The sequence below is a fragment of the Carettochelys insculpta genome, chromosome 5 (genome assembly GCF_033958435.1).
Source record: "Carettochelys insculpta isolate YL-2023 chromosome 5, ASM3395843v1, whole genome shotgun sequence".
Taxonomy (NCBI): domain Eukaryota; kingdom Metazoa; phylum Chordata; order Testudines; family Carettochelyidae; genus Carettochelys; species Carettochelys insculpta.
This window is the reverse complement of record NC_134141.1, coordinates 85,972,452-85,997,219: the sequence shown is the minus strand read 5'-3', so window position 1 is coordinate 85,997,219 and position 24,768 is coordinate 85,972,452. Positions and strand designations below refer to the sequence as shown.

The following is a 24,768-nucleotide window of genomic DNA, read 5'->3' as shown; positions in this document are numbered from 1 at the left end:
GCTACTGACCTGGGTCTCAGATGAACTTTGACTGTCCAACAGGTCACCTTTTGCTGGGTTTGTGGTGAGCACAGGAAACTCAGATGAGACTGATTTTTGTTTTGGGTCAAGATGTATTGGCCTTCAACTGCAGTTCTAATCTAAAAAAGCGACTGCAAAATGCTCTGGAATACTGAAAAACCACTAGCTCATCTCTCAGATAAAAAGAAATAATAGGTTTATTGATATTGATTATTGATAAAATAGGTAAGTTGGGATTGAAAGCAATAGTGGAACCATATTTAAGGACTAACGATGGCTATCTGCCCAAGTCAGATATTGCTTTGGCTGGGGAAAACTGCGGTGGTGGTAGATGTTATTACTGTTCAATGGGAAGACAATTTTGAAAGCCTGAAGAAGGCCCACAAGGAAAGGTGACTTATTACTCTGATTTGGAGGAGGATGGTAAAGAACTACTGGAAATAGAAATGTCCACGTTTTTGGCCTTGTAATTGGGCTTCAAGGTAAATGAAGCCAAGACAATGATAAATTATTAAGGTTTCGTGGAAAGAAAAGAGTAAACAATTTTAAGGAAAACTTACATTGACTTGTGTTCTATGCCACTTCTGACATGATGGCTATGTTCAGTGACAAATAGTGATCCTGGAGCTCCGTTCCGAGTATCCCGTTATATTAATATTATACATGTTTCTCCAGATTTTAAACTTTGTTTTTTAATTTATCATTGATTATTGGTGATCAGTACCTCTACAGCCATGGCTACATTTTCACATATATGAAGGTTGTAACATATTTAATAATTGCTTCACAATTTGGAATGTTATATTTTAAATTTTTTTTTTTTTTTACTGGACATGACTGCAGACTAGCCACAGAGCATAACCAAGAAAGGGCAGGTAATCACTCCTGTGCATATATATGGACCAGGAATCTTTTAAAGCATATCAGTGGAGCCTGAATGGGGCAATTACCACACTTTCCAATTGACACACCTTTGGGGTACATTACTGCCCCACATAGAGATACCCTAAGTACCAGGTGGGCAAACACATGAAGCGTATTATATATCACTACTAGATAGGTGGGCCAGCTCTAGCACGGATCTCTGTAAATCTCCACTTCAGCCATGTAGGAGATAAGTGTAACTAGAACAATCAATACACATGTAAATAAACTTTTTCTTATGCATTCTGAATCTCCATAGAGATAATTAGCCAGTTTTAAAGACACGTAAAGTTCATTTCTGGAATTAAAAGTGGATATGCTATCTTTGTAAAAAGGTGTGTTCCTTTAATTATTATTATTGAGCATGATTTATTATGGTAGCACCAAAGGACCAACTAAACAGTCCCTTCCTGGATGGGCTTGCAGTCCAAATAGATAAGACACAGGGTGGGAGAAGATGGTTAAACATCCCAGCAGAATATGTGCCAATTCAACAGCGAATGCCATGTTAGTTACACCTTTTTTTTTAAGGGCTTCATTAGGAAGGGCTCTACTAAATGGAAAGAAAAGGGTTGGGGACAGGGCACCTTGATGGGAAAAGAGGTGAGGTGGATGGGGCAGGGAGCGAAGAGGCTATAACAGGTAGCTGTGGAATGAAGATGAAGAGACTATGTGATAAAGGGAGAAAGAAGGATTGCAGTCAACAGCTAATCAGCACAGGGCAGAGACAATCAAGTCAAAACCATAGAAATCTTTCTGAATGTTACAAGGTTCCTAATTCACCAGATGCTGGAGTTTCTGTCTTGTATGACATCACTGACATCTGTTTCTCTAACAGTTACCAGGCTTTGTGAAATAAGACAATGATAGTTGGACAGAGGTATGATTTTCCTTCGGCATACCTGTGTTGGAGAAATTGGTGTCCAGAAAAGTAGAGTTCTTGAAATACGTGTTCAGTGAAGTAACATCTTCAAATAAGCAATTCTTAAAAAGGGAATCTTCAAAGGTTACTGATTTAAACTTCATCATAATAAACCTGCCAAATACAAATAACTTCTATCAGTCTACATTCATGAATCATGACTAGAGACAGAGCCAGCTGATTCAGCTGTACAGTCTGCATGGATGTGATTCTCAGAACTCCCACTCTTACAAACACAGTACTTCCTAGGAAGACACTGCAGTGTCAGAATGGCTGATTGATGCTGTGTCACTATTTTCATACAATGACATTTCCACATAGCTGCTGGGCGTACATAAGGATGCAATTACCTTTTTCAGTTAAGACGAGATTAAAATACAGCAGTTATCGCCAGTCTCTAGTCAGTAACTAAAGACTCAGGATTCTGATGTAATATACTTATGCAAACAGTGTTAAATAGTATTTCACAGTACTACTGTATTCATTGTTAAAGCTCCAAAAATCTAGTATCTTGAAATAAATGATTGCGGGAAATGCTACCAGATTTAACCACCCCCCACCTCAAAAAAGGGCACACCAAAAAACCAAACCAAAACAAAAAAAACCCCACCAAAAATTTTGTGTGTACAGCCAGACAAAATCCTCTCCATCAGACAAGGCTCAAACACGTGTTGGTCTAAATTTTTTAAAATGTTCACACAAAAATTCTGGAAAACACTCAAAAATATTGCATGTATAGATGACTTCTTGATATTTACATGGAGATCTTTGTGCCGCTACTAATGCCTGCATGTAGAATTGCAATTATTGTGTACAGAACTATACATATGCATTTTGGTTTACACTGTTCTAATACTGCCTCATTCTTGTTTCTACACTTTTTTTGCTTCCTGGCCCCTCCTAGTTACTGTCTTTCTTGTAACTACCACCAAAGCCTTTTGACCTGTTCTTGAAGTAATTTACAAAAGTGCATGAAACCTATTAAATAACTGCAATTATAATAAAATTTTAGTCTCAATATTTTAGGCCAAGTACACACAACAACCTTTTTTTTTTTTGGCCAACATAGCTATGTTGGTCAAGGATGTGATGAGCTGCGGTTTGAGACCAACATATATGGGCTGACAAAAGCCCCTAGTGTACATGCACTGCTGCCATACAGCTTTTTTTCCATTGGGGGTTGGTGCTAGAATGAGCTTACTGACAAAAACACAATTTTGCTTGCACAGCCTGCATTCACCCTAGGTTCACTTTGCCAGTAAAGGTGTAACAGCACAGCTATCCTAGTAAAGCCTTATGAGTCTTTATCTAGCTAAATTTTTAGTATACAAACATCTCACTTCTTATACCCTCAGCATATTTAAATTTTAGGTCAAAGAGCAATTTTCTTTTTTTGGAGTGGAAGAATATTAAATTAAATTAAATTAAATTAAACTGGCTCACCAATAAAATGTGTAGAATCACACATTTTGTGGGAAGACAATTAGAAGTCCCGTGGGACCTCAAAGACTATTAGATGGTTAGTCTTTATAGGTCCACAGGACTCCTCATTGTTTTTGCAGATGCACACTAACACGACTACCCTTCTGAGACTTGTGGGAAGAGATGGCCCAAAAGTCTATTTTGATAGGTTATTAATAACTTCTGCACTAGTATTGGAGAGTAAAATGATGCCTTCAGTCTATTCATTGATTAGCTACTGTACCTTTTCTCCCTTGTGACAGACTGATTAAAATCTGACGGCAATTCAGTGTTAACCCACCATTCTTTTTCACACCATCACTGTGGTTGGCCTTCCTCTTTAAAAAATTGTCTTGGTTGATTAAAGGGGAACAAAGAGAAACAGGACTCACTAACTTGAAACAGAGGAAACAGACTGTGTCCCCTCCATAACCCAAAATGTCTCTTTTGCATTTTGGACAGGAAATGTGTTTTGAAACAAAATGAAAATAAAAAACGGCTGTATTAACACTTTTAAAAAGATGAATATCATTGGGAAAATGTTTTGATGATGAGAAATTCTGAAAAAAAGGAGTAGAGGGGGCAAAGAATCAAAAAAAGGAAAATAGTTTTTTAGTGAATCTTTTTTGGAGGGAATAAACCTAAGGGTTTAGATTGCTGGGGAAAAATGGCTCAAGCCGTTCACCAACTCCCACATATCAGAGTTGCATACTTGACAATTCAGGGCAGATGTGGGAGCCTCTATATTTTTACAAGCATTTTATTTGTACATGCTGTGCAGTACCTGGGCCTGTACTGTGTACAGCAAATGAAATTTACTGACTGATAATTAATAGCTCCAATTTTTTGAGACCATATACATCTCCTGAAATGCAACTGAATTTGGAAGGCAGAAGCTAATTTCAGATGAAAACAGGCTAGCTAGAATTTTCAATTGCTCTGCATGGAACACAATTTTAATTAACTCCAAATTCAAATTCTTATTAAAAAAGGAGCCTTCTTATTTTACCAAAACCATTAATATTATGAACTTAAACAACTATTTAGCACAACAAGGCTTAGAATCTAAATATTGTGTGTGTGCGTGTGTGTGAGAGAGAGAGAGAGAGAGAGAGAGAGAGAGAGAGAAAACAACTGTGCAAACAATTGGGCAGCTTTGATGTCTTTACCTAAGTAAGTCATTTAGCTAAAATTTTACAGAGCACAGTTCTAGTGCTTTCAGACTTCTGGATCTAATTTAAAAATAAAAGGACTTTGCTCATCTGGGCTTTTACTTTTTTACAACAGTTCATACTTTCTATCAAGTGCCTCTGGTGTTTATTTTTTCAGCTATTTTTGCTCTGTGTAAAGATGCAACCCCATAAGATGCTAAGTATTTTTGAAGCTCAGCATTTTGTCAGAAGACATCCTAAGTGAGGACCAGGAAAGGAGAAAAAAGTAGAAAGGAATAAAAGCAAACCACCCTTTCCTCCACCGTTAAGCGTGACATTTATATCTCCTGCACCTCACATGCCACACACGTTGGGCGTGTGAAAATCTGAGTCTCATGGTGAAAGTACCAATAATGTGGATCCTCTAGTTGGGTTTCTCAAAATAACCAAGGCCTCCAGCCAGCAAAAGGGATCCACTTACATGTAACCTTACTTATACCCATATAGTGTCTTATCTAATTCTACTAGAGTGAAAGATCCATTATCAAAGAGATAGGACTAGAATGACTCTTCCAAAAATTAAATATAAACAAACCTAACCCAACCTATTAATATTCTAATCTTTTTGAGTATTGACAGTTGAGTGCCACTACACACTGCAGCAAAACACTGCAAAAGGCAACAGGGAGAGCGCAACATGTCAGAATGCTTTACAAATCATAACACTCTACCTTTTCACCACACAGACAAGCCTCTAGGCAGAAATTTAAAATGTAAGTGACACTAATGATATTTTCTTAACTAAAATCTTAACCTGTCATTGATGTATGTTCCATTGGTGTGAATCTGATTTTCCAATGTGAAGTTGAAGCTGAAATCCGTAATTCTCTCTCCGTTAAAATGCTTCAATCTCAATGCATATTGGTCTGACTGCAGATGTTTAATGACGTCAGGGAACCAGACAGACAACCCATAGTAGCTGTGAAAAGCAGAACTGTTCAGTCACAAAGCTCAGCTTAGCTTCGGAAATCTGAAATATGGACAACCTATAGCATCCAACTACTCAAAGGAGGTAATTAGATCTAGAGAAACAATTCTACTATTTTTCTACCTGAATTTAGATTTTTGAACATTAAGCATAAGAATGCTCTTAGAACAAAATGCATTTTGCTTGCATAAAGCTAGAATAGTTGGGTCTTGCACAGATACAGAATATGGATCATTGCTCAGGGGTGCAACACAGACCTCCTGGCTTCTACACCTACTAGTTTAATCCGTTGAGCTTTCAAGATTTTTAGAGACACTGGAACGGTGTGGTCACAGATCCTTCCTTTGACTCACACTGTGCCAGACTATGCATAAGCATGAGAAGATAACACACTGGGCCTACATATTCAGAAATGACAAGTGATTTGGAGTTCCCCAGTTTTTGGTTACACACCTTGAATGGTCCTGGCTTTCAAAGAGTACTAACCCTCTGTTAGTTGGAACCCTTTAAGGTGCCAACTGACCAATCAAAAATAGAAGAACCCACAAATATGATGTTTTATTTAAAAGATAATTAAGTATTGTTAACACGAAAGGAAAATTTCAGTGACAAAGCAGATTTGCATTGAGCATGACTGACAGCATTAAAGTTCATTTCAAGATAGACAGGCTAACCGTGGAAAATTCATCAAGAATCCAAGTCAATCGTACCCAAAAGAGAGCGTGAACCACACAGCTGTAAGTTTGATTGTATTGTCCTTGACTGGATAGTTGAAACATCTCATAAATGTTAACCAAATCTGAAAAATATGAGAACATAGGTTTTAAAATAAACAGTGTTTAGGACAATTAAATTAACTATTAGGGGCCTGTGTTCCGTTCCCTGCTTTATCAGTGCTGCAGCAAGACGGGGCATCACATTACAGCTCTTTGATTCTCAGGCCAGACTTGCATGTGTGGGTAAAAGCAGGTTTAGGTATGGTCAAACGCCATTTATCATGAACTTTTGATGGCCTCTCCTGCACTGGATCCACTGCGGTTAACTTCTTACATTCTTAAGCTCTATGGAGATTCAAGCAATCACTGTTTACAGCAAAGCAAAGCAAAACAAAAGTCAGGAATATTTTCATCTTTCCAGGACATCTAAGGTGCACTGCTGTCTTGTCTCCTGTAGAGGCGAAGTAGTGCACCATAGGAGTCTCCTGGCCATGGTACATCATGTGAAATGTTGTCCAATCAAAGGATCTTGCGCAGAGAATGGGAGCACAAGGCAACTTAACTACAACTCCTATGAGGCACTGCAGTAGCAAAGCTAAAAAGAAATGTTTGTTTTCAGACAAAGTATTACAGATTTTGTCTACTTTTTTTAAAAATTTTACTTAAAACACACAGAGAAAAAGCAGATACTTTTTGCAAGTATTTTAGTCAAAAACCTAATCTGCTATGGAAAAAATCAGTTTGGTTAAAAACTTTTGGCCAGTTGTAGCATACATATTTTCAAGATATCAGGCTTATCCTTGTGACATTATTGCAAGTGGGAGGGCTATTTTAGATCATTTTTAGTGGTTTCTAAATTAGTTAGTGATATTTTTTCTCTCTTTTCAGGGTCTGTACCATAGGACTGAAAGCAAATGATACATCTTGGCTTTACAGGTAAGATATGGAAAAGAACCCTGGTAAATTTTAATGAAATAATTCTAAGTTTTCCTGTAAAATATTTGGCATATGCTGAATACATGACTGTATAGTGTTTTATAAAGATTTTATTGGCATTCATTTTGGATGACCTGTATAACTCAGTAACTTTCATTAACTGTAAAGAATGTGGCCATCCCAAATCTCATATTGATAGAATTTTCCCATCAGCCTGTGTTCCCGCTTGCCCAATCTCACACTTGTTTTTCCAGTATATGTTCAAACAGAGCTTGAAACATAATCCCATATCACTGTTAGGAATAAATCAATGAGAGTCCACTCAGCCCTTTTTCTTCTGAAGAACAGACCCATCATCTCTGTAATGCTCAATTCTCTCCCACTGGCCTGTGAAACTGGAATTTGTGATTGTTCCTGAAGCCAGGGGTCAGAGTCAGCTACACTCTGATGTGCTCTCATTTCCGACCACTAATAATGGCTTTTTTGTTACCGTATACATTAACTACAGCATGGTTATTACTACTTACTCCATAGAGCTCTGTGTGGATTCTAACGAAACAACGTCTATACCAGGTTCCTGTGTCACTCTGAATTTCTATAAGCTCATCTATCTGTTTGGGAGTTTTGATTCTGTTAACCTGTAAATAGAAACAAAGCAGCAAGTTTTTGCATTTTCCTGACATGTTAAATGCAATTAAAGGGCCCTTGAAAGTTTAAATAAGCTCCATAAATTAAAGATGGAGAGAAAGGTAGGGCCAGATTATCAAAAAGACTAAAGTATAAAGTCTTAACTGGAAATTTACAACTACAAATATCCTATTTGCACATGCCATATCATTTGCAGGCACAAATTCATTGTGCTGCTACACACTTTGCTCTTGGACCAGTGTTTTTGCATATTCAAGCACTAGTTTCTGTACAAACACAAGGTTCAAATTTATGGCTGTATTAACACAGTTACTAAAAATTTGGGCTTCACAGTGGTGTTGTGGGTAAGAGAATAATAAGCAAACATACCCAGTTTCTTGCAAACTGAGTCAAGTATGAGCCACCTTGCCATGTATGCTGTGTGGTCCTATTTTAAATATATCTAGAGTACATATCAGGGAGGAGGGGAACAATGGGGAAGAATATGTGGTTTATCAAACAAAATACAGCATAGCACTTTTGTGCTGAGAAGGGGACGTCTTGGGCCACCAGTGATAAAATGTTAATTAAATCCTTCACAATTATAGCATTAAAAAAGAAAGGATGATCCAGGGTTATGTGCTCAGTTATACTATTGGGTTCCTTTCACTATGGCAAATACCATTAAAAGTCTTTAAACCATTTATTAGAGATACTAAAAATAAGAAGGAAAAATAGTTAAAACTTTTCAAATATAAAGTACCAGGCACAGCTTACTTCCATTCCTTTCAGTGGGGGGGAGTTTTTGGGATTCTCCCCCACCTCTGCTGTTTGATCTCTGAATTGCCTGAGGGAGAAGAATTTGTGTTTGTAGTGGATTGGGAAGTTTTTTTTACATGGATATTAATCCCAGGCAACTTAATGTATGCTTTTTTTTCTTCCTTTCTTTTTTTTAAATAAAAGCCCTAGTTCAGGAAAATAAACACATACTTAAAGTTTAAGCAAGTGAGTAATCCTGTGGACTTCCATGAGACTTTCTCATATGCTTGAAATGAGGCATACGGTTAATTATATTCTGAATCATGGCTTAAGAACCTAACTGCCACGGTATAAACATTTGCAGTGTTGTAGCATGTTTGCCTGAGGACATGAGAGAGAAAAGGCAGGCAAAATAATATCCATTATTGGACAAACTTCTATTGGAGGAAGAGACAGCTTTCAGGCTTCAAAGAGCTCTTCTTCATATCTTCTAGCGGGACAGGTAGGCACTTCCTGATCCCTTTAAATAAATAAATGTGGTAGGAACTAGAAACGGCTACACACCACCTAGATACCCACACCTACTTCCAAAAACAGACTCAAATTGTACCTTCAAAATTTGCCCAAGAAAACTCTATGGGTTTGATTCACCCCTCATTGACATCAGTAGACACTAGTGTAACTTCACTGAGCTCTATTTATAGCATAGACTGTTGTAGTAATATATTTGTTATTGGACTGCAACAAGTTCTCTATTGGACAGCAACAGGAAGAATACTAACAAGTCATTTTTTGACTTGGATGGATATAGGGAAATGTTAGACAGATAACAAGCAGTCCTGTAATACCTTAAAGACTAACAAAGTTATTAGGTAATGAGTTTTTGTGGGTAAGACCCATTTCTTCAGATGATTGGAACAGACACTTAGAATCCAGGGTTTATATAGAAGGGTGGGAGGGGAGAGATGAGGGAAGGAGGGAAAAAAAAGTGGGGGTGTTACCTGTCACCAGTAGACCCGCAGATGAAGCAAATTAAGTAGGATGTGTACCAATCCTGAAAACATCAAAGGTGGCAAAATTGACCTTGTAATGCATACAACAATTGAGATCTTAGTTAAGGCCTCATTTAAAAGTGTCAAATTTGCAAATGAATTCCAATTCAGATGTCTCCCCCAAAACCTGTGGTAAAATTCTTTTGTAGAAGAATGGCTACTATTAAATCCATTATTGAATATCCAGGGTGATTAAAGTTTTCCCCGATAGAATTATGTGTATTCCAATTCCTAATGCCCATTGATCCTTTGGCGCAGAGACTGACCACTATATCCAATGTACATGGCAGAGGGGCATTGCTGGCACATGATGGCACATACCACATTAGTGGATGATTCAGGTGTAACTACATCAGTCATGCTTTCAGGGGCTCGTACAATCAATAATGGATTTAAAATTAGGCCTTAACAGAGATCTCAACTACCTTATACATTACAAGGGCAATCCCCCACTTCCCCCCGCTATATAAACCCTGGATTCTAAGCATCTGCTCCAATCACCTGAAATAGGTCTTACCCATGAAAGCTCATGACCTAATAGATCTACTAGTCTTCAAGGTGCTACAGGACTGCTTGTTATCTGTGAAAATACAGACTAACATGGCTATCCCTCAGAGAGAAATGTTAGACAAACCATAGTGTCACACCTGGGTAATTGTGTGATGCTCAGCAGTTTAAAAAACCATTGAACTCATTTTCTTGAACCTGTGCAGCAAAATTCGTTCGCTTTCTAATGATCAGTCCGTATTAGTTTTGCTCATCAGAACTCCGTGTGCTTAAAAATAAAATAGAAGCTGGTAGTAATTTTAACTATGGAAAGACTACATCATGTCCATAATTTCATTTATTTCTGAAGTGCCTGTCCCATAATATCTAGGTACTCTATTTCAGATATTACTATGCTGTCTATTAACCAAGTATCTGAGTACTTTCTGGCCTTTCAACCCCACAGCACTGCATGAGGTACAGAAGGAGTACAAAGACAGAGTTCACCGGGGACACAGAACTGGCTGAAAAGGCAGGCTTGGATTTCTAAGCAAGGACGTTGACTGAGGTTTGTTTCTGCTGTGTTCAGGGAAACAGGACTTTGCATACATATTTTGTAAACAAACAGAAATGCACCAGTGAAATACCTGACTCAAAAAATCCATTTCTCCTCCTAATGGAAACAAATCTATGGGGCACTGAATGCAACCACTTCGGCCAAAGAGGTAACAATCATAAATAGTTGACTTCCCATGAAATTATCAGAAAATTATTTTAAAATGCTTTGAGATCACAAGCATGCAGAACAGTTTATTCTTTTAGCTGGTTTCAGTGAATAAAAAGTAGCTATTAGAGGTCCAGTGACTTTATTCTTCTATACGTATTTATTGTTATCTACTTTAATTTAGGAGCTGGCTTTGCAGTAGCTTTCTACAGAAAACTCCAAAACTGGAGAATATTGGTTATAGCAGTACAATCGAGCTTATTGTTGCAACACCTATTTACATGCCCAGCAATATGCTGCCTGAGGTTTCCAAAGCTGCCAAGGGGATCTGGACACCTGTTACCTATTAATCTTAAAGGGAAACTGAGGTCTTGTCTACACTACCTCCCTACTTTGAGGGGAGGATGGTAAGTAGGGTGTTGGGACTTTATCAATGAAGTGCTGACGTGCATATGCAGCACTTCATTAAGCAAATTCTCCCCCATGGCACCTTCGAAGTGTTTTAACTTTGAAGTGCCAGCTCGCATCTAGCCGCAGCTCACCCGCCGGTACTCTGAAGTGCCTGGGGTACTTCGAAGTCCTTTTACTCCTCAAAATTTTGCATCGCAGCACTTCATTAATAAACTCCCAACACCCTACTTACCATCCTCCCTTCGAAGTAGGAAGGTAGTGTAGACAAGCCCTGAGAATCTAAATCCCTTATGTAGCTTTTAAAACCTTTGCCATTGTGTTTACCTGGCAGGGCTACAGTGTAAGTTCCTTACTCTGGTCAGGTGTATGATTAGTATGTGGAGTACCATTACTGATTATTAAACCATTCAGGATCTGGCTGACAGATGAACAGATGTTGCTGTAAGAGATCAGCTTGGCCATTAATACTCACTGTGAAGACTTTCTCAGGCTGCCCACGAGCTCGCATGTTGGTGTCATGAATTTGCTTGAGAATCATCCAAGCTTCATCATGTTTTCCAACCTATAAAATTTGACCAAATGTATGGAAAATATTTCTAATATTTCTTAAACAATTTTAGTATCTGGTGCTATCATTCTATGGGGATGACTGCCCCAGATATGAGAGATCCTGGAACAGGGAATTTTAAGGACTTAGAAAGTTTTACCTCCAGCAGAAACCTTGGACTTTCTGGCATGAAAGTGAGTGCTACAACGGAGGAGACACAGGGTAGTGCGCAGACTATTACAAATACTCGCCAGCTGTGAAACTGGTAGGCAGATCCCATGCTAAAACTCCAACCTATGGGAGAAAAACCAAATATGAAAAGAAACAACAAACATTTCACATATTATTGTCTGATGACTTCTGAATAGTTGGATATAAATCTATACCAGCAACTATTTCTTTCGAGAGCGTGGGAAGGGAATTATCCCTGGCAGTTACTCTCTTCTTGTTCCACAGATGTTCAAGGGATTAAGTTTTACTTGCACAAATGCTCATGGGATGAATTTTAAACTTTTTTCTGTGATTACTCATGCTGGAAATGGTCATGCCTTATGTGGGATAGGAGGTTGTTTGACACAGTAGGGGGAAAAAAAGTTTCCCAACCCCATGTCAGAAACCTTGTCCAAAAATAACTAAATGACCCAAACAAGGACATCACCGCAACCTTCACAAATAGGAACTTGTGTCTTAACGTGCAATGGGTTTGTGTGAATATGACAAGAAAATTAAATTTAAATGCTCACATCCATCCAATAGGCTATTTTTATAGGAATGATCATGCCTTTGACAGGGCCTATGTGAGCCTGAAAGAAAAATGTTTAGCATTTTATAAAACTCCATCATCTTATAAAAATCCATCATGATTGTAGTTAGCTGGACAACCAATTATCACGGGTGTAGCCAAGTTTCTTATGGTCCCATAAAGTTTGCTTACAGCCATCAGTTCTGGCTCTCAGGTGTTCTGTGCTGTTATTTAGCTGTAATTTACCTCTAAATGCCTTCTAAGAGCCCAAAATACAGTGAAAATTGGGAATATGCTAGACAATATTGACCTTCTGTAGCCCGGCAAATTCTCTCATTTGGAACTGGTCAGGTGTTGGACAATAGAGGTTCAAACTGTACCACTCCCTGAGGGACTCAAAGCCTGAGTAGCTTCTTCAAATTCCCTAGTAACTGTTTATTGGACTTACATCTGCCCTATTAGGTAACGATGTTGATGCCATGGGACTTCTGGATAATGAGCCTTGAATTCTCACAAACTATTAGTAATCACTCCATACAATGCAAAAATTGCAAAAAATGTGCCAAGTATATTCATGTAAAAATACAGTCTGTTGAAATGTGTAAAAAGAAGTTAAAATCACAGAATATTTTTCACTGAGAATAATGTGTTCAGTTATCCACTTTAAACTAAGCAAACATGTTTTTATATTTCTGATAAACTACATTAAAAGCAACATTCCAGTGCTTTACGTGAATATGGCCCAGGTGAATTCCTTTTCAGGGTTGGGTGATTTTTTTGTTTTTTTGGTGATTTTCTCCCCATTAGTTTTTATAGAACTGAAAGAGAGCAGAATTATATTTTATTTTTTTGTACAAAAAGAAGCTGCTAACACCAAGAAATCTGATATAGAACACTTTCATCATCTAGTGCCAGAACACTACACAAAGAATGATCTAAAATCTGTGATCATAAAAGGGTGAGAAGAACTAAAAGAAAACAACTATCCCCTTTCTCCAAAGAATGGATCTTGTGAAGCAACCTTAACAAAAATGTCTCTGAGTCAAATTATTAAGTTCCCCTCATTAAAATATTTCAAAGACAACCAAATTCTTTGGAAAAAAATCATTAATCAAATCTTGAACATTTATTAATCAGCTAAAATTCTGAAAATCCAAGCATGCTGAAAAGGTAGATACGTGGAGACACATAATACTGCATGCTCTGTGTGCAACAGGTACACATATATTTTGCTGGAGTTTTCCTATGCACCATTCTTGTACAGCTCAATTATAGAAGCATGATTGACACTGTTAATGCATGCCCCAGATGTGCAATGAATACACAGTGCTTCTCTCTTTTATACAATGATACAAACACGTTTGACATTAATAATCTTTTTGTTTGTAGGTTATTTTTGTTCCATATAAAGTGCTGGGATATGACTGTTAAGCAAAACGTGGTGTTTTTTTATCATAATACAACAAAATACAGTTTTGTTTTGTACAGCAGCTTTCATAATTTTATGCAAAAGCACTTTGCAGAATTAAACAACCAGGAAGAGAGAACCGATATAGTTGAAGTGTAAATAATAGCAGAAAAAGAAAGAATTAGCAAGAAAGAGAGATGTTTTCAAATAAGAGTTAAAAAAATGATTGAATTAATGAGGTCAAGAATTGCAGTAAAGCTGCTCCAGATGACAGTGGCTACTAAGGAGAAGGCTCTTGCACTAACAGTAGTGAGACTGTGTGGGGGGACAAAGATGGATTCAATGAAAGACAGGCACAGAGTATAGATGGTATCAAATTTCACAAACAGCCTTGACAAATCCATGAGGAAATACATGTTCAAACAACAGGCCAGATCCTCAGCTGATATAAATCAAGCTGTCTTGATTTACATCAGTTACCGTAGACCTCAGGGTCAGTGTTAATCCCTTGAAGTGCTAACTCTTCAGTGGATTAAGAACATCCTTTTCTAGCATTCCAGCTTCATGGCCACTTAGATATATAGTTCACCTATTTTTGCATGTGTCTTGGTCGAAGAACATACGTGGGCTTAAAGGAAAGGTTTCTAATAAGGTGTCTCACTCTATGTCTCAGGCAATGCAAGAAATATACAGATCTAGATGAAACAATAAAATGTCTTAATTTAGGCTGCACAAGAGTCACCAGAAGGCTAAAGAATAAGTTATTAACTGTGATGGATGAATGTGGCTTTTGAGCTACAATTAGATGCAGCCAAGGACCTTGTTTTAGGAAAGGTAACAGAGACAGAGAAGGCTAAAGTGTTTTGGTTTTCTTTCTTTCTTTTTTTTTTTTTTAATTACAAATTGAGGTGATACTGTGAAATAACTGTTTGTAAAGGACTGACCAACAGGACAGAGAACACAACTGCCTACCAACCCCATACTGAGCCGAGACAGGGTGGAGGGGAGCTTCTCTTGCCTACAGGCAAAGCCTGACCGCATTCCCAGAGAGCTGCCACAACTGCCAGGCAACGACTCTCAGCTGCAATCAATAGGGAAAACATCACTATAAAAGGGGAGCACTGAGAGAAGAAAGGGAGGTTTGGGACAGCGAGGCTATGTCTACACTAGCCCCAAACTTCGAAATGGCCATGCAAATGGCCATTTCGAAGTTTACTAATGAAGCGCTGAAATGCATATTCAGTGCTTCATTAGCATGCGGGCGGCCGCGGCACTTCGAAATTGATGCGCCTCGCTGCCGCGTGGCTCGTTCCGACGGGGCTCCTTTTCGAAAGGACCCCGCCTACTTCGAAGTCCCCTTATTCCCATCAGCTTCATCAATTTCGAAGTGCCGCAGCCACCCGCATGCTAATGAAGCGCTGAATATGCATTTCAGCACTTCATTAGTAAACTTCAAAATGGCCATTTGCGTGGCCATTTTGAAGTTTGGGGCTAGTGTAGACATGGCCTGAAGGTGTAGCATTCCTGTGCCAAGCTGCCCTCAGAAACATGGACCAAGCGTTTAAGGGAGACCTCTAAGCCTAGTTAGAGACTAGGGGCAATATTCTCTGAAAGACCCCTTCAAGGACTGTTAATACAGCTCTTACCCCACTGGCACAGGCACACAGGAGATACACAATGGCAGATCCAGATGATGCATGAACAGACTCACCATGGAGGGGCTAGCTAATCATGTGGTAATTTCTAGATTACATTTTATGGAAGGAATGCAACTGTGAATATTGTTTTAAGGAGTTATTCCCACTCACCTGCTCATTTATCTTTATTTTGTCTCTACGACTCCCATATAGTCCCCTTATCCTGAAATGTAGTGTATACACAAACGACATGAAACCTCTCACTAAAAGCACACAGTGTGAAATTTATTTAGTTGTTTTGATTTATAAATGTGTTAGGCATCTAATAGTTGGGTGTCTGTGCCAAAGAGCTTATAAGCAAAGGCCCTGAACCTGCAATTTACAACGTATGGGACACCAAGCTAGCAGCAGCCATAGCTGCTAGAATGAACTGCTTCCAGATACATGAGCAATCAAGCAGAGCTCGAAAGAGCAGCTGTCTCTGTCTTCCTACTGTATGTGAAGTGCAAAATCAGCACCTTAGACTGTAAATTTTTCAATGCAGGCATCCATCTGTTAAGTGCCTTGCACCTTCCTGAAGCAAAATAGATACACAGTGTACTGTTTTGATACAATCTAGTGCAATATGTTAACAACAAAATTTGCAAGCTTGTGAATCTGCTCTTCTGGCTTTTTCCCCAAGCTCTGCAATTCACAAACTGCATATTATTATTTCACAGGATCATTTCATGCTGCTGCCTTTTTCTCAAGAAGAATTGTGAAAGAAAAAGTGAACGATAACCTACCAAGGGCTATTTATTACAGTCAGTGCCTCAGAGAGAGAGAGAGACATCTCAGCATGGAAACTTCCTTACTAGCGCTGGATAAACTGAGATGCTTAATAAAATACAACAGATTTGTACATAAAATTCTGCAGCTAGTTGTTTTAAATAAAAAAGGATCTAGTTGTATTTCAGCATGTGCTCTGCATCCTTCAACGGGGTTGGAGGAATACTCGACCCCTGGCTCAGCCCCAAACCCTGCCCCCACTTTGCCCCAACTCCCAAGGTCCCGCTCTACCTCTTCCTGTCCCAGCTCCACCCCATCCCCTCAGCATGCTGCACCCTAGCTCCTCCCCCTTGCCTCAAAGCCTCTTGAATGCTGCAGGTATTGTAGCAGGCAGATGGCAGGGCAGAGTTGATAGGGAGCTGCCAATGGGTGCTCATCATCCACCAATTTTTCCCCATGGGTGCTCCAACCCCACAACACCCATGGAGTTGGCATCTATCTACTTCAGGCTGATTGAGAAGTACGTGCCAGTGCAGGCGGATCTACTATTTTGATTTGCTACTTTTTTAAATACAAATCTAAAAAACTGGAGGCTGTTACTTACCTTCCTTAACACAAGAACCTTCTTCCTAACATACAATCAGGATGAGCTAGAAATAGCACCAGTGTCTGTTGCTGTCTTTGTAGCCTATGTTACGTTGTTGAGCAGCAATGGCTCCTTCATAATTAAGGTTGAAGCTTGCCTCACTTTAGAAGCCCAGTTTTTAAACCTTCCCCTCCAAAACACCCCCAGAAGAAACCAATCCACCCAAAATGCCATAACCCTCATTTCACCCCAATATAGTTGTAATGGGATTCATTCATCATGCCGGTGTCTCCTGTTGGTTGTCTTGGGAATTCGCTCAGCATGGCAGTGGGCCCTCCTCAGGCAGTGCCTTGCCACTGTTATTCCTGCTCTTGGACCCACATCTTTCCAAGGACTGCAGCATCCTTCTCAGTGATGCAGCTCTCCAACTATGCCACATGCTGTGCTCCCTCCCTTCTGGGGACCCATAGACTACTGTCCAGCCACTCCTTTCTGTGGCCAAGTGCAGTCCACCATCAAGCCACCTCCTTCAGTGACCAACTACAGTTCATTACATCAGGGCCAGTTCTCACATGACTCCCACAACCTCTTAGCCTTTGTGTCAGAGCTGCAGTCTGCAAACTCCAGTTGCCAAGAAGGAACTGCTCCCTCAGCCAGTCCTGACTGCACTGCTCTGTCCAGAGTGCTGGCAGTTCTCTCAGCCACCAGAGACACAGTCTTTCCTTCCTGGGCTCCTGGAAGAAAACTGTCCTCCTCTGCCCTGCAGCTCCCTTTTTATATGGGACTGCTTGGCCCTGAGTGGCTGGTCCCTTCAGCCATACTCTGATTGACAGCCTCCTGCATAGCCTCCAGAGGACTGCTTTTAAACCTTTTTCTGCCAGTGAGGGGCAGCTGCCCCATTATAGTGGTTTTCTGCTTAGATATTTGGTGGGGGAAAGCAGAAAAGGGACTTCAACATTATTTAAAATTTACTTTTCATGGACTTTTTAACGGCTTCCTCATTTCTTTTTTTCTTTTTTTTTTGTTCAGCAGATCTCCAAACCGCCTGCTACAAACTCAGGCTACAAAATCTTTATATTTTATCGACCTATTTTATCTTTTTTTGGGAGAAGGGAGGAAGTAAAGAAGTGAGGCAATTACCAATATCCCTAGTAAAAAGAGACTGTATGCATACCCTATGTTGATAAGCAGGGAAAGAGCAACTCAACTAAAGCAAGAAATATAAGATTTGGTCCACATTTAAGTTAGGTCCACATAGGTATATTGGGAAGGGGTGTGAAAAGTCCACACTTCTGACCGATGAACTGATGACCTCGCCCCCAGAGTAGACACAGCTATGTCAATAGAAGAATGGCTCTGTCAACATAGCTACTGTTGTGTGGGGAGGTGGTGTTTCTGAACTAGTGGAAAAACTTCCTCTGCCAGTATAGGCTGCATTTATGCTATGGGTTTATGTTGGCATAATTATGTTGACGTAGCAATGCCCGTGTGGCAGAGGTGGGGAACTTCTGGCATGCCAGCCATATGCGGTTCATCCAGGTTAGCTGCTCGCAGTCCACCAGTTAGCTTCTATGTGTGTCCACAGGCACAGATCCCTACAGTTCCCGGTGGCTGAGGTTTGCTGCAGAAAGCAGTGGCCTGGCCTGCTCTGCTTCCTATGGCACCTGTTAGCCAGGAATGGCAAATTGCAGCCACTGGGGTTAGCGGGACTCTCTGCTGTGGACACTCAGGTAAACAATCCATCTGGCAGCCTGCCAGTAGCTAATCCTAACAAACCATGTGCAGCCCATGCGCCAGCGGTTCTGCACGCCCCGCCGAACAGTCTCTGCAGCAGCACTGAAAGTTGGTGCTGTCTACACAAGCAATACTATTATTGTAAGTCAAGTGCATAGCAAAATCCAATTTTAGTTGACAGTAACATATTTCTCAATATACTTTTATGTGGAGAAATTACATCCATCTTTATAAGTAAGGCATCCCCTCTTTTCTGCCATCCAAGGCCCCCATTCTACACAATTCCAGACTTCTAAAAAACCCAGTCTTTTTGATGGGTCATTTATAAACCTAACAATAGCAATTTTATATTATTACAATGATAGTGCGAAATAATTCCCATGGAAGTGATCCCACCAACTGGGCCATTTTCCACATTTATTCTCCTAATCTTACACCTGGATTCAACATCTTCAGAAACCCTCTGTTCTTTGTATATTTGCTGAAGTGAATGGCACTTTGACCATCCACCTTCAAGCGCATTCTTCTTCCTTTATCTCAAATAATGTGACCTACCTCATAGAAGATGCTCAGACAATTCCTGGTCCTTTGTGAAACAGGGTATATCATCCTCAAATTGGTGAGGAAAGGGTTAAGGACCTGGTCTGGATGCCGGAAGCCATGCTCCCTTGTATCTACTGGGAAGCTTCCAGTGGCAGGAACATTCAAAATAGAGCCACTCTGCTCAGTCTGGGTTGACCAAAGAAAAGAGCAGTTGGGTGCACCAGTCTCCTGCTGAGAAGCTTTCATAACTCAGCTGTTGGAATGTCATTGACTGAGGGAGCTGAGGACAATGACTCGATGCCACTGGGGAAGGGGCTCCTGGGTTGAACCTGGGAGAAAGCCAGCAGGGATCCCAAGACAGTGTCCATGACATTGCAGAAGTACAGGAAACAGGTAGGAAGTGACCTGCAGTGCACGGGTAATGGTCAAAAACCGGAGTTAGTTAGTCCTGGAAAATCCTAGGCAATAAATCACTTCCCAGCTATTCAGTTTAGTGAACCCACATTTAACAGTGCCACATTTAATGAAGGACACCGATTCACAGCTATGGATAAATATTTTACTTTCTGCTGCCATTCTAACAACATCAAAACCTTTTCATTGTGTAATTCCTTATGATTCCTAAGGGTTTGTCAACTGTTAGATTAATCAAGGATTTTATTGTTCTTATCCTTTTTTCCCTCCCTCTTCACATGGCTTTTCAGCTGCTGCCATTTGTCTCTTGCTCTACTCATTTTCCCAATTTCTTACCAGGAATAATAATCAGATAACACAGAAAGATGAAAAGTAATGGGAGATGGTAGAGAGAAAACAAATCACTGGTAACACATTTTTCTTAGCCCTGGCTTGTCTGTTTTAAAACACATTCTAAAGCCACATGACAGATTAGCAAAATAAAATTAAAAGTTCAGCAGATATTTGCTTATTATGTTTAACACATTTAAAAACTGCACCAATTTTTGTAGGTCATGATGGAGACTGGGAAACTGTACAATTACTTTGATAATTTTGGAGTTGGCCCTCAAGATGTCCTTCATTGTGATTGTCTGAAGATAAGCTTGGGAGTCAAATACAGGCATGTTCTTGGCACTAATTCAGTTCTCCTCTCCCATCCCTGATTTATGATACAACAGGACAATGGTAAGTGCTCTTGCCCTGTTTTATTGAGTGTTGTGCAGCAGCTACCCAGAGTTAAACTTCACCCTTGATCTGTGGAAATGCCATCTCCCAAATTCATTAATCTTGAAACAAGCAGCAAGTTCCAAGGTGTTATGGATTGGTAAAATAATTAGTCCCAGTGCATCCTGGGAATAGTTTCCAGGGGCTATGGTGCAAAATAAAACCTACAGCGACTGAACTGGAAGCTCTGCAGCAGTTTCTCATTAAAGATCACCTTCTCACTCTACTGATTACCAGAAATGACCATATAAATCACTGAGCCTGCAGCGACAGATTACAGAATAACTGTAGTACAAAGCAAATCAATGGTAAAAGGTACAAAGATGACCATTTACATATAACCACTTATTTAAATATCAAATACGAGGCCCTGTCAGATTATTTTTTCTGTTATGACACTGTCTTCTCCAAGGAATTATTAAACTGAAGGAATATCTTTGAGCAAAGTTTCTGATATGAGGAAAGGACACTTCAGTTTTACACACACTATGCACAGCATACCCGGAAATTTGATTCTAATGGAAATTTAAGGCCTTTTTCTGAAGTGTTTTCATGGTACAAAATTCTTGTAAAATGTTGCTTTCGGGTACCTTCATTTAAAAATAAATAGCACCTACTACAGAAAGGGAGGTGTTATCCTCCACCATCCCATATCAGTACAGTAGGTACAGTTAGAGCAGTGTTTCTCAACCTTTTTTTTGTTAATATAGTACACCTTTAAATTTTTTCTCAGACATGCAAAATTGTTTTTCTACCATTGCAACTCATGTGTTTAAGCAACTTTATTGTATCTGGTTGGTTAGAAGAAATTGCCTATAGGCAATGAACTTGCCATCGTACTTGTGATTGTAGTTGGAATAAATAAAAAAAATTATACGAACATAAATAAATACACATATTTATTCATACATATGTATATACTTTATGCAAGCATCAATGAACAGTGATCAATGAAATTACAAAAAAAATGATAATTAATGAAATGTGACATTTGAGCCTGTTTGGATGAAATCAAATGTTTAAACCTAGGTTTAAAACTGCTAAAGGCCACAATGAAAGCATTGTTTCCGATCCGGTTTCCTGTGTACTGCCTTCTTCCAAATCTGCAGTTTTATTCTTTGTTTTCACAAGGAATTGGTCTATTTTAAACCCTTTCAGTTGTAATTGTAAATACTAAATTAAAATTGTATGAATAGTAATTTTATCCCTTACTTCAGGTAACAAGCATAATATTGCAGAGCCAGGCACTGCCAGCTCCCCACTTTAACCCAGTTCCCCTCCCCAATTCCAGAGCCAGGCACCTCCTCCTTCTACTGTAAGTCAATGCTGTTGACTCACCAGAGCTGCTGCCCCCATAACCACCATCACCACTGCCATGAGCTTCTCCCTCCAAGCGCTAGGGAGGGCCATGTACCCAGAGCGGCGCACCAGCAGATACCCTTCCACACTCTAACAATGCTTGCTTACAGGTCTAGTACCTGAGCATTCACACCGGCCAGAACTCAAAAGCTGAACGCCATCCTCTTATTTTTCCTTCTAAAAGTCTTGAATAGAACCTGTGAATAACCTAATTTACCACTTGATGGCACTGTTACTGCACGCGGTTATAAAATATCCAGTCAAATATTTAACTCTACAATGATTTTTACTATAAACATCACTGAGTAACTTAGAAGACACTAGATATAAGCTAAGTCTAAAGGCCAAGAAATATTTTACACCAGGCAGAAGTTGAGACACACTATTATTAGCTTTCAGCTGATACTCAATCTGCTCGTAGGGTTTCCCAGTTTAAATATTAGCAATTCCTGGGAAATAAAAGGAGGACTGCAGCTAGATCAATATGGAGATTCTGCAGTGGGATGGACTGAAATAATGATAAAAATATCCTTGAGACTAGAACAATGGATTTGACCACATTAAGCTAAATCACACATAAGAGACCATGTTGGATATTTTCACAGAGTCATTTGAAATGAATGCTTCTGACAAACACATTTTGGGGTTACACTTGGAACATGTTCTTGATGGGTGGTTACCACATATCTTTCATCTGCATACATATTTAAACCTTGCTAAACTGCACAAAAAGATTAATTTGATGGTCAGACTAATCACCAATGGATCTCTTTCCACACTACAAAATCACTAGGCTACTCAGCACAATAAATCAACCACAGGCAATTTTTACAGAAGAGAGTCCGGAGCTGAAATAGCTGGGGTGTTGTGGACCATGACGGAAGTACATTATCAAAGCTGCATGTAGAAGCTTGTATAATGCCTGCCTTCATTATGTCTGGATATCTAGCCAATTCTATTAGTCTCTGACATTCACAAGGAGCAGCAATTTAATAAGAGAAGAAAGTAATACTGTTAAGAAGACATCCTTGTATTGTATCTTTTATAAATGTATTACATTCCTAGCCTGGCTTGCACTGATGGCGTTTAAATCTTTGATTAAAAGCAGTGAGGTATTTTAGAGACATTTCCTCTGAAACGTACCTGCATTTTTTTAAGTTTTGAGCACTTAGGGCCAGAATCTCCGATGGTATGAACTGGTGTAAGCTGGAGCTATGCCAAGTTACACCAAGTGAGACTGAAGATTTATGTGTGCAAGGATGGTGTGGAAGGGTTAATCAATGGATCTCTCAGCATTTAAATCTAGTGAACAGGATGGCCACCCTCTACAGCTAATCCAATAAGATACTTTTGCAGCCAGGTAGCTGGCTAAAGCGACAAACATATGGAGGAGCAGGTAGTGGGGTAGACTGTTCTCTGCTATTACCATGGACTGCTTCATTAGCAATAAATGATGCAACACATAATCAGAAACATAAGCCACAGTGTTCATTAAACCTACCGTGAGACTAACATTGGATGTTCAGGCTCTGTTGATTCTCTCCATGTCCCTCCCACCCATAGGTCGAAGATTACTAACACTTAAGTGTTAGTAGTCAAGAGTCATATTATCATCAGGACCTCTGGTACATAGGTAGTCCCTGAAATAGAGTCAGCTGCCCGCTCAAGGCACCACGCTACGGACATGTCTACATTACCCAGAAGATCAGCTCGCTCAGGGTCAATCTTCCAGGGTTCAATTTTGTGAGCCTGGTAGGGATGCGCAAAATCAACCTATCAGGGGTCAGCAGTTGACCCCTGTACTCATTGCTCTGGCGAGGAGCAAGAGAGGTTGATGGGATTAACTCTCCCAATGACCTTCCTCAGTGAGGACAACCAGGTAAGTCAATTGCAGATAAGTTGATTCTAGGCAAGCAATTGCCATAGCTAGAACTACATACCTGCAATTGTCTTATTTGCCTAGAGTAGACCAAGCCTGTCTGTCTCTAGATTTTCTTCTAGAACTGCAGGACTGGCCAAATTTGTTCTGTCTCTGTGCTTGCTAGCATGCTTGGTCTTTATGGATACACGTTGGGTGATTTCCCATTTTTCTTACTGAATCTGACTTGCAGATATATGCAGTTTTATTATTAATTACTTAATATTTAAATTGCAGAACTGCCTAGAGGTCTCAACCAGTTTAGGCCCAACTATGCTATAATCAGTACAAAAACAAAGCAAATGACAATCTGTAACCTACAGAGTTTATTGTCTAAAAACAATTTGACGGGCACAGCATTGTTCATGACTTCTGAAGTCCACCAGTTCCTGGGCCTTCCTGAAGGTTGATCTGTAGTGGAATGCCTTCTTCCAGAGCTGCTGCATCTTTAGCGGGCCATTTGTCTTCTTGTAGTTTCGCACTCACTACTTTTCACTGTAGCAAGTCTCTCTTTGTTGGCAGTGAAGTTTTTGCCCCTCACACCATCAGAGCTTGCACTTGAAAGCTCTGTCAACCTAGTAACATAACGTTCTTAAGGTGTCAGCAAACATTAGAAGTCACCCAATTGGTATCAATCCTCAATGAACAGCACTGCAGGTGCACTGGAGGATGCTTGAGAAAGTGGAGGTTTGTATTGCTGCAGCCAATGCAGTATTTTGGGCCTCTGTGGAGGCATCATCACTTCAAGCTTACCACAGATCTATAGAGCCATAATTAGATCGACTTAATTATACAGCCATGAAATGAGGGTGCTAAGGAACACTGAAAGGCAACAGACTGACATTCTCAATTGTGCTCATTTTTTCCAGCTGCTTTATATTAAGTGAGTGGACAAAACCAGCAACAAGGAGGTCATAGCCAAATCCAGCAACTGCCTCTGTCAATATTGGGTTAGTTTCCATGGCTTTCATTGTGCCAAAAGCTCTGGTGGTCCAATAAGTTCATCTGTGACAGACGTAGCATGAACATCCACCTGCCTATCTTAAGACATAGAGGTCAACCTGGATGCTGTTTTGATCTGCCAGGGTGTTATATCCCTTTAGGATTTGCCTTGATGATTAAGGCGCATTTGTTGCAGTCTTTTTGGGGTACTAAGGAGCAATTTAGTC

The 24,768-nt window shown here is 39.7% G+C and overlaps 1 protein-coding gene across 1 annotated transcript in view; it reads right to left on the bottom strand.

The window, feature by feature from the left end:
* SV2C (synaptic vesicle glycoprotein 2C) overlaps nucleotides 1-24,768 on the bottom strand; it is a 134,333-nt gene that overhangs the window by 20,244 nt on the left and 89,321 nt on the right. The window contains exons 4-9 of the mRNA XM_074994240.1: nucleotides 11,886-12,019; nucleotides 11,651-11,740; nucleotides 7,647-7,757; nucleotides 6,178-6,266; nucleotides 5,294-5,458; nucleotides 1,848-1,981 (exon numbers count right to left, since the gene is read on the bottom strand). Of these exons, the coding sequence (XP_074850341.1) occupies nucleotides 1,848-1,981; nucleotides 5,294-5,458; nucleotides 6,178-6,266; nucleotides 7,647-7,757; nucleotides 11,651-11,740; nucleotides 11,886-12,019 (723 nt within the window). The remainder of the gene's footprint in view (nucleotides 1-1,847; nucleotides 1,982-5,293; nucleotides 5,459-6,177; nucleotides 6,267-7,646; nucleotides 7,758-11,650; nucleotides 11,741-11,885; nucleotides 12,020-24,768) is intronic.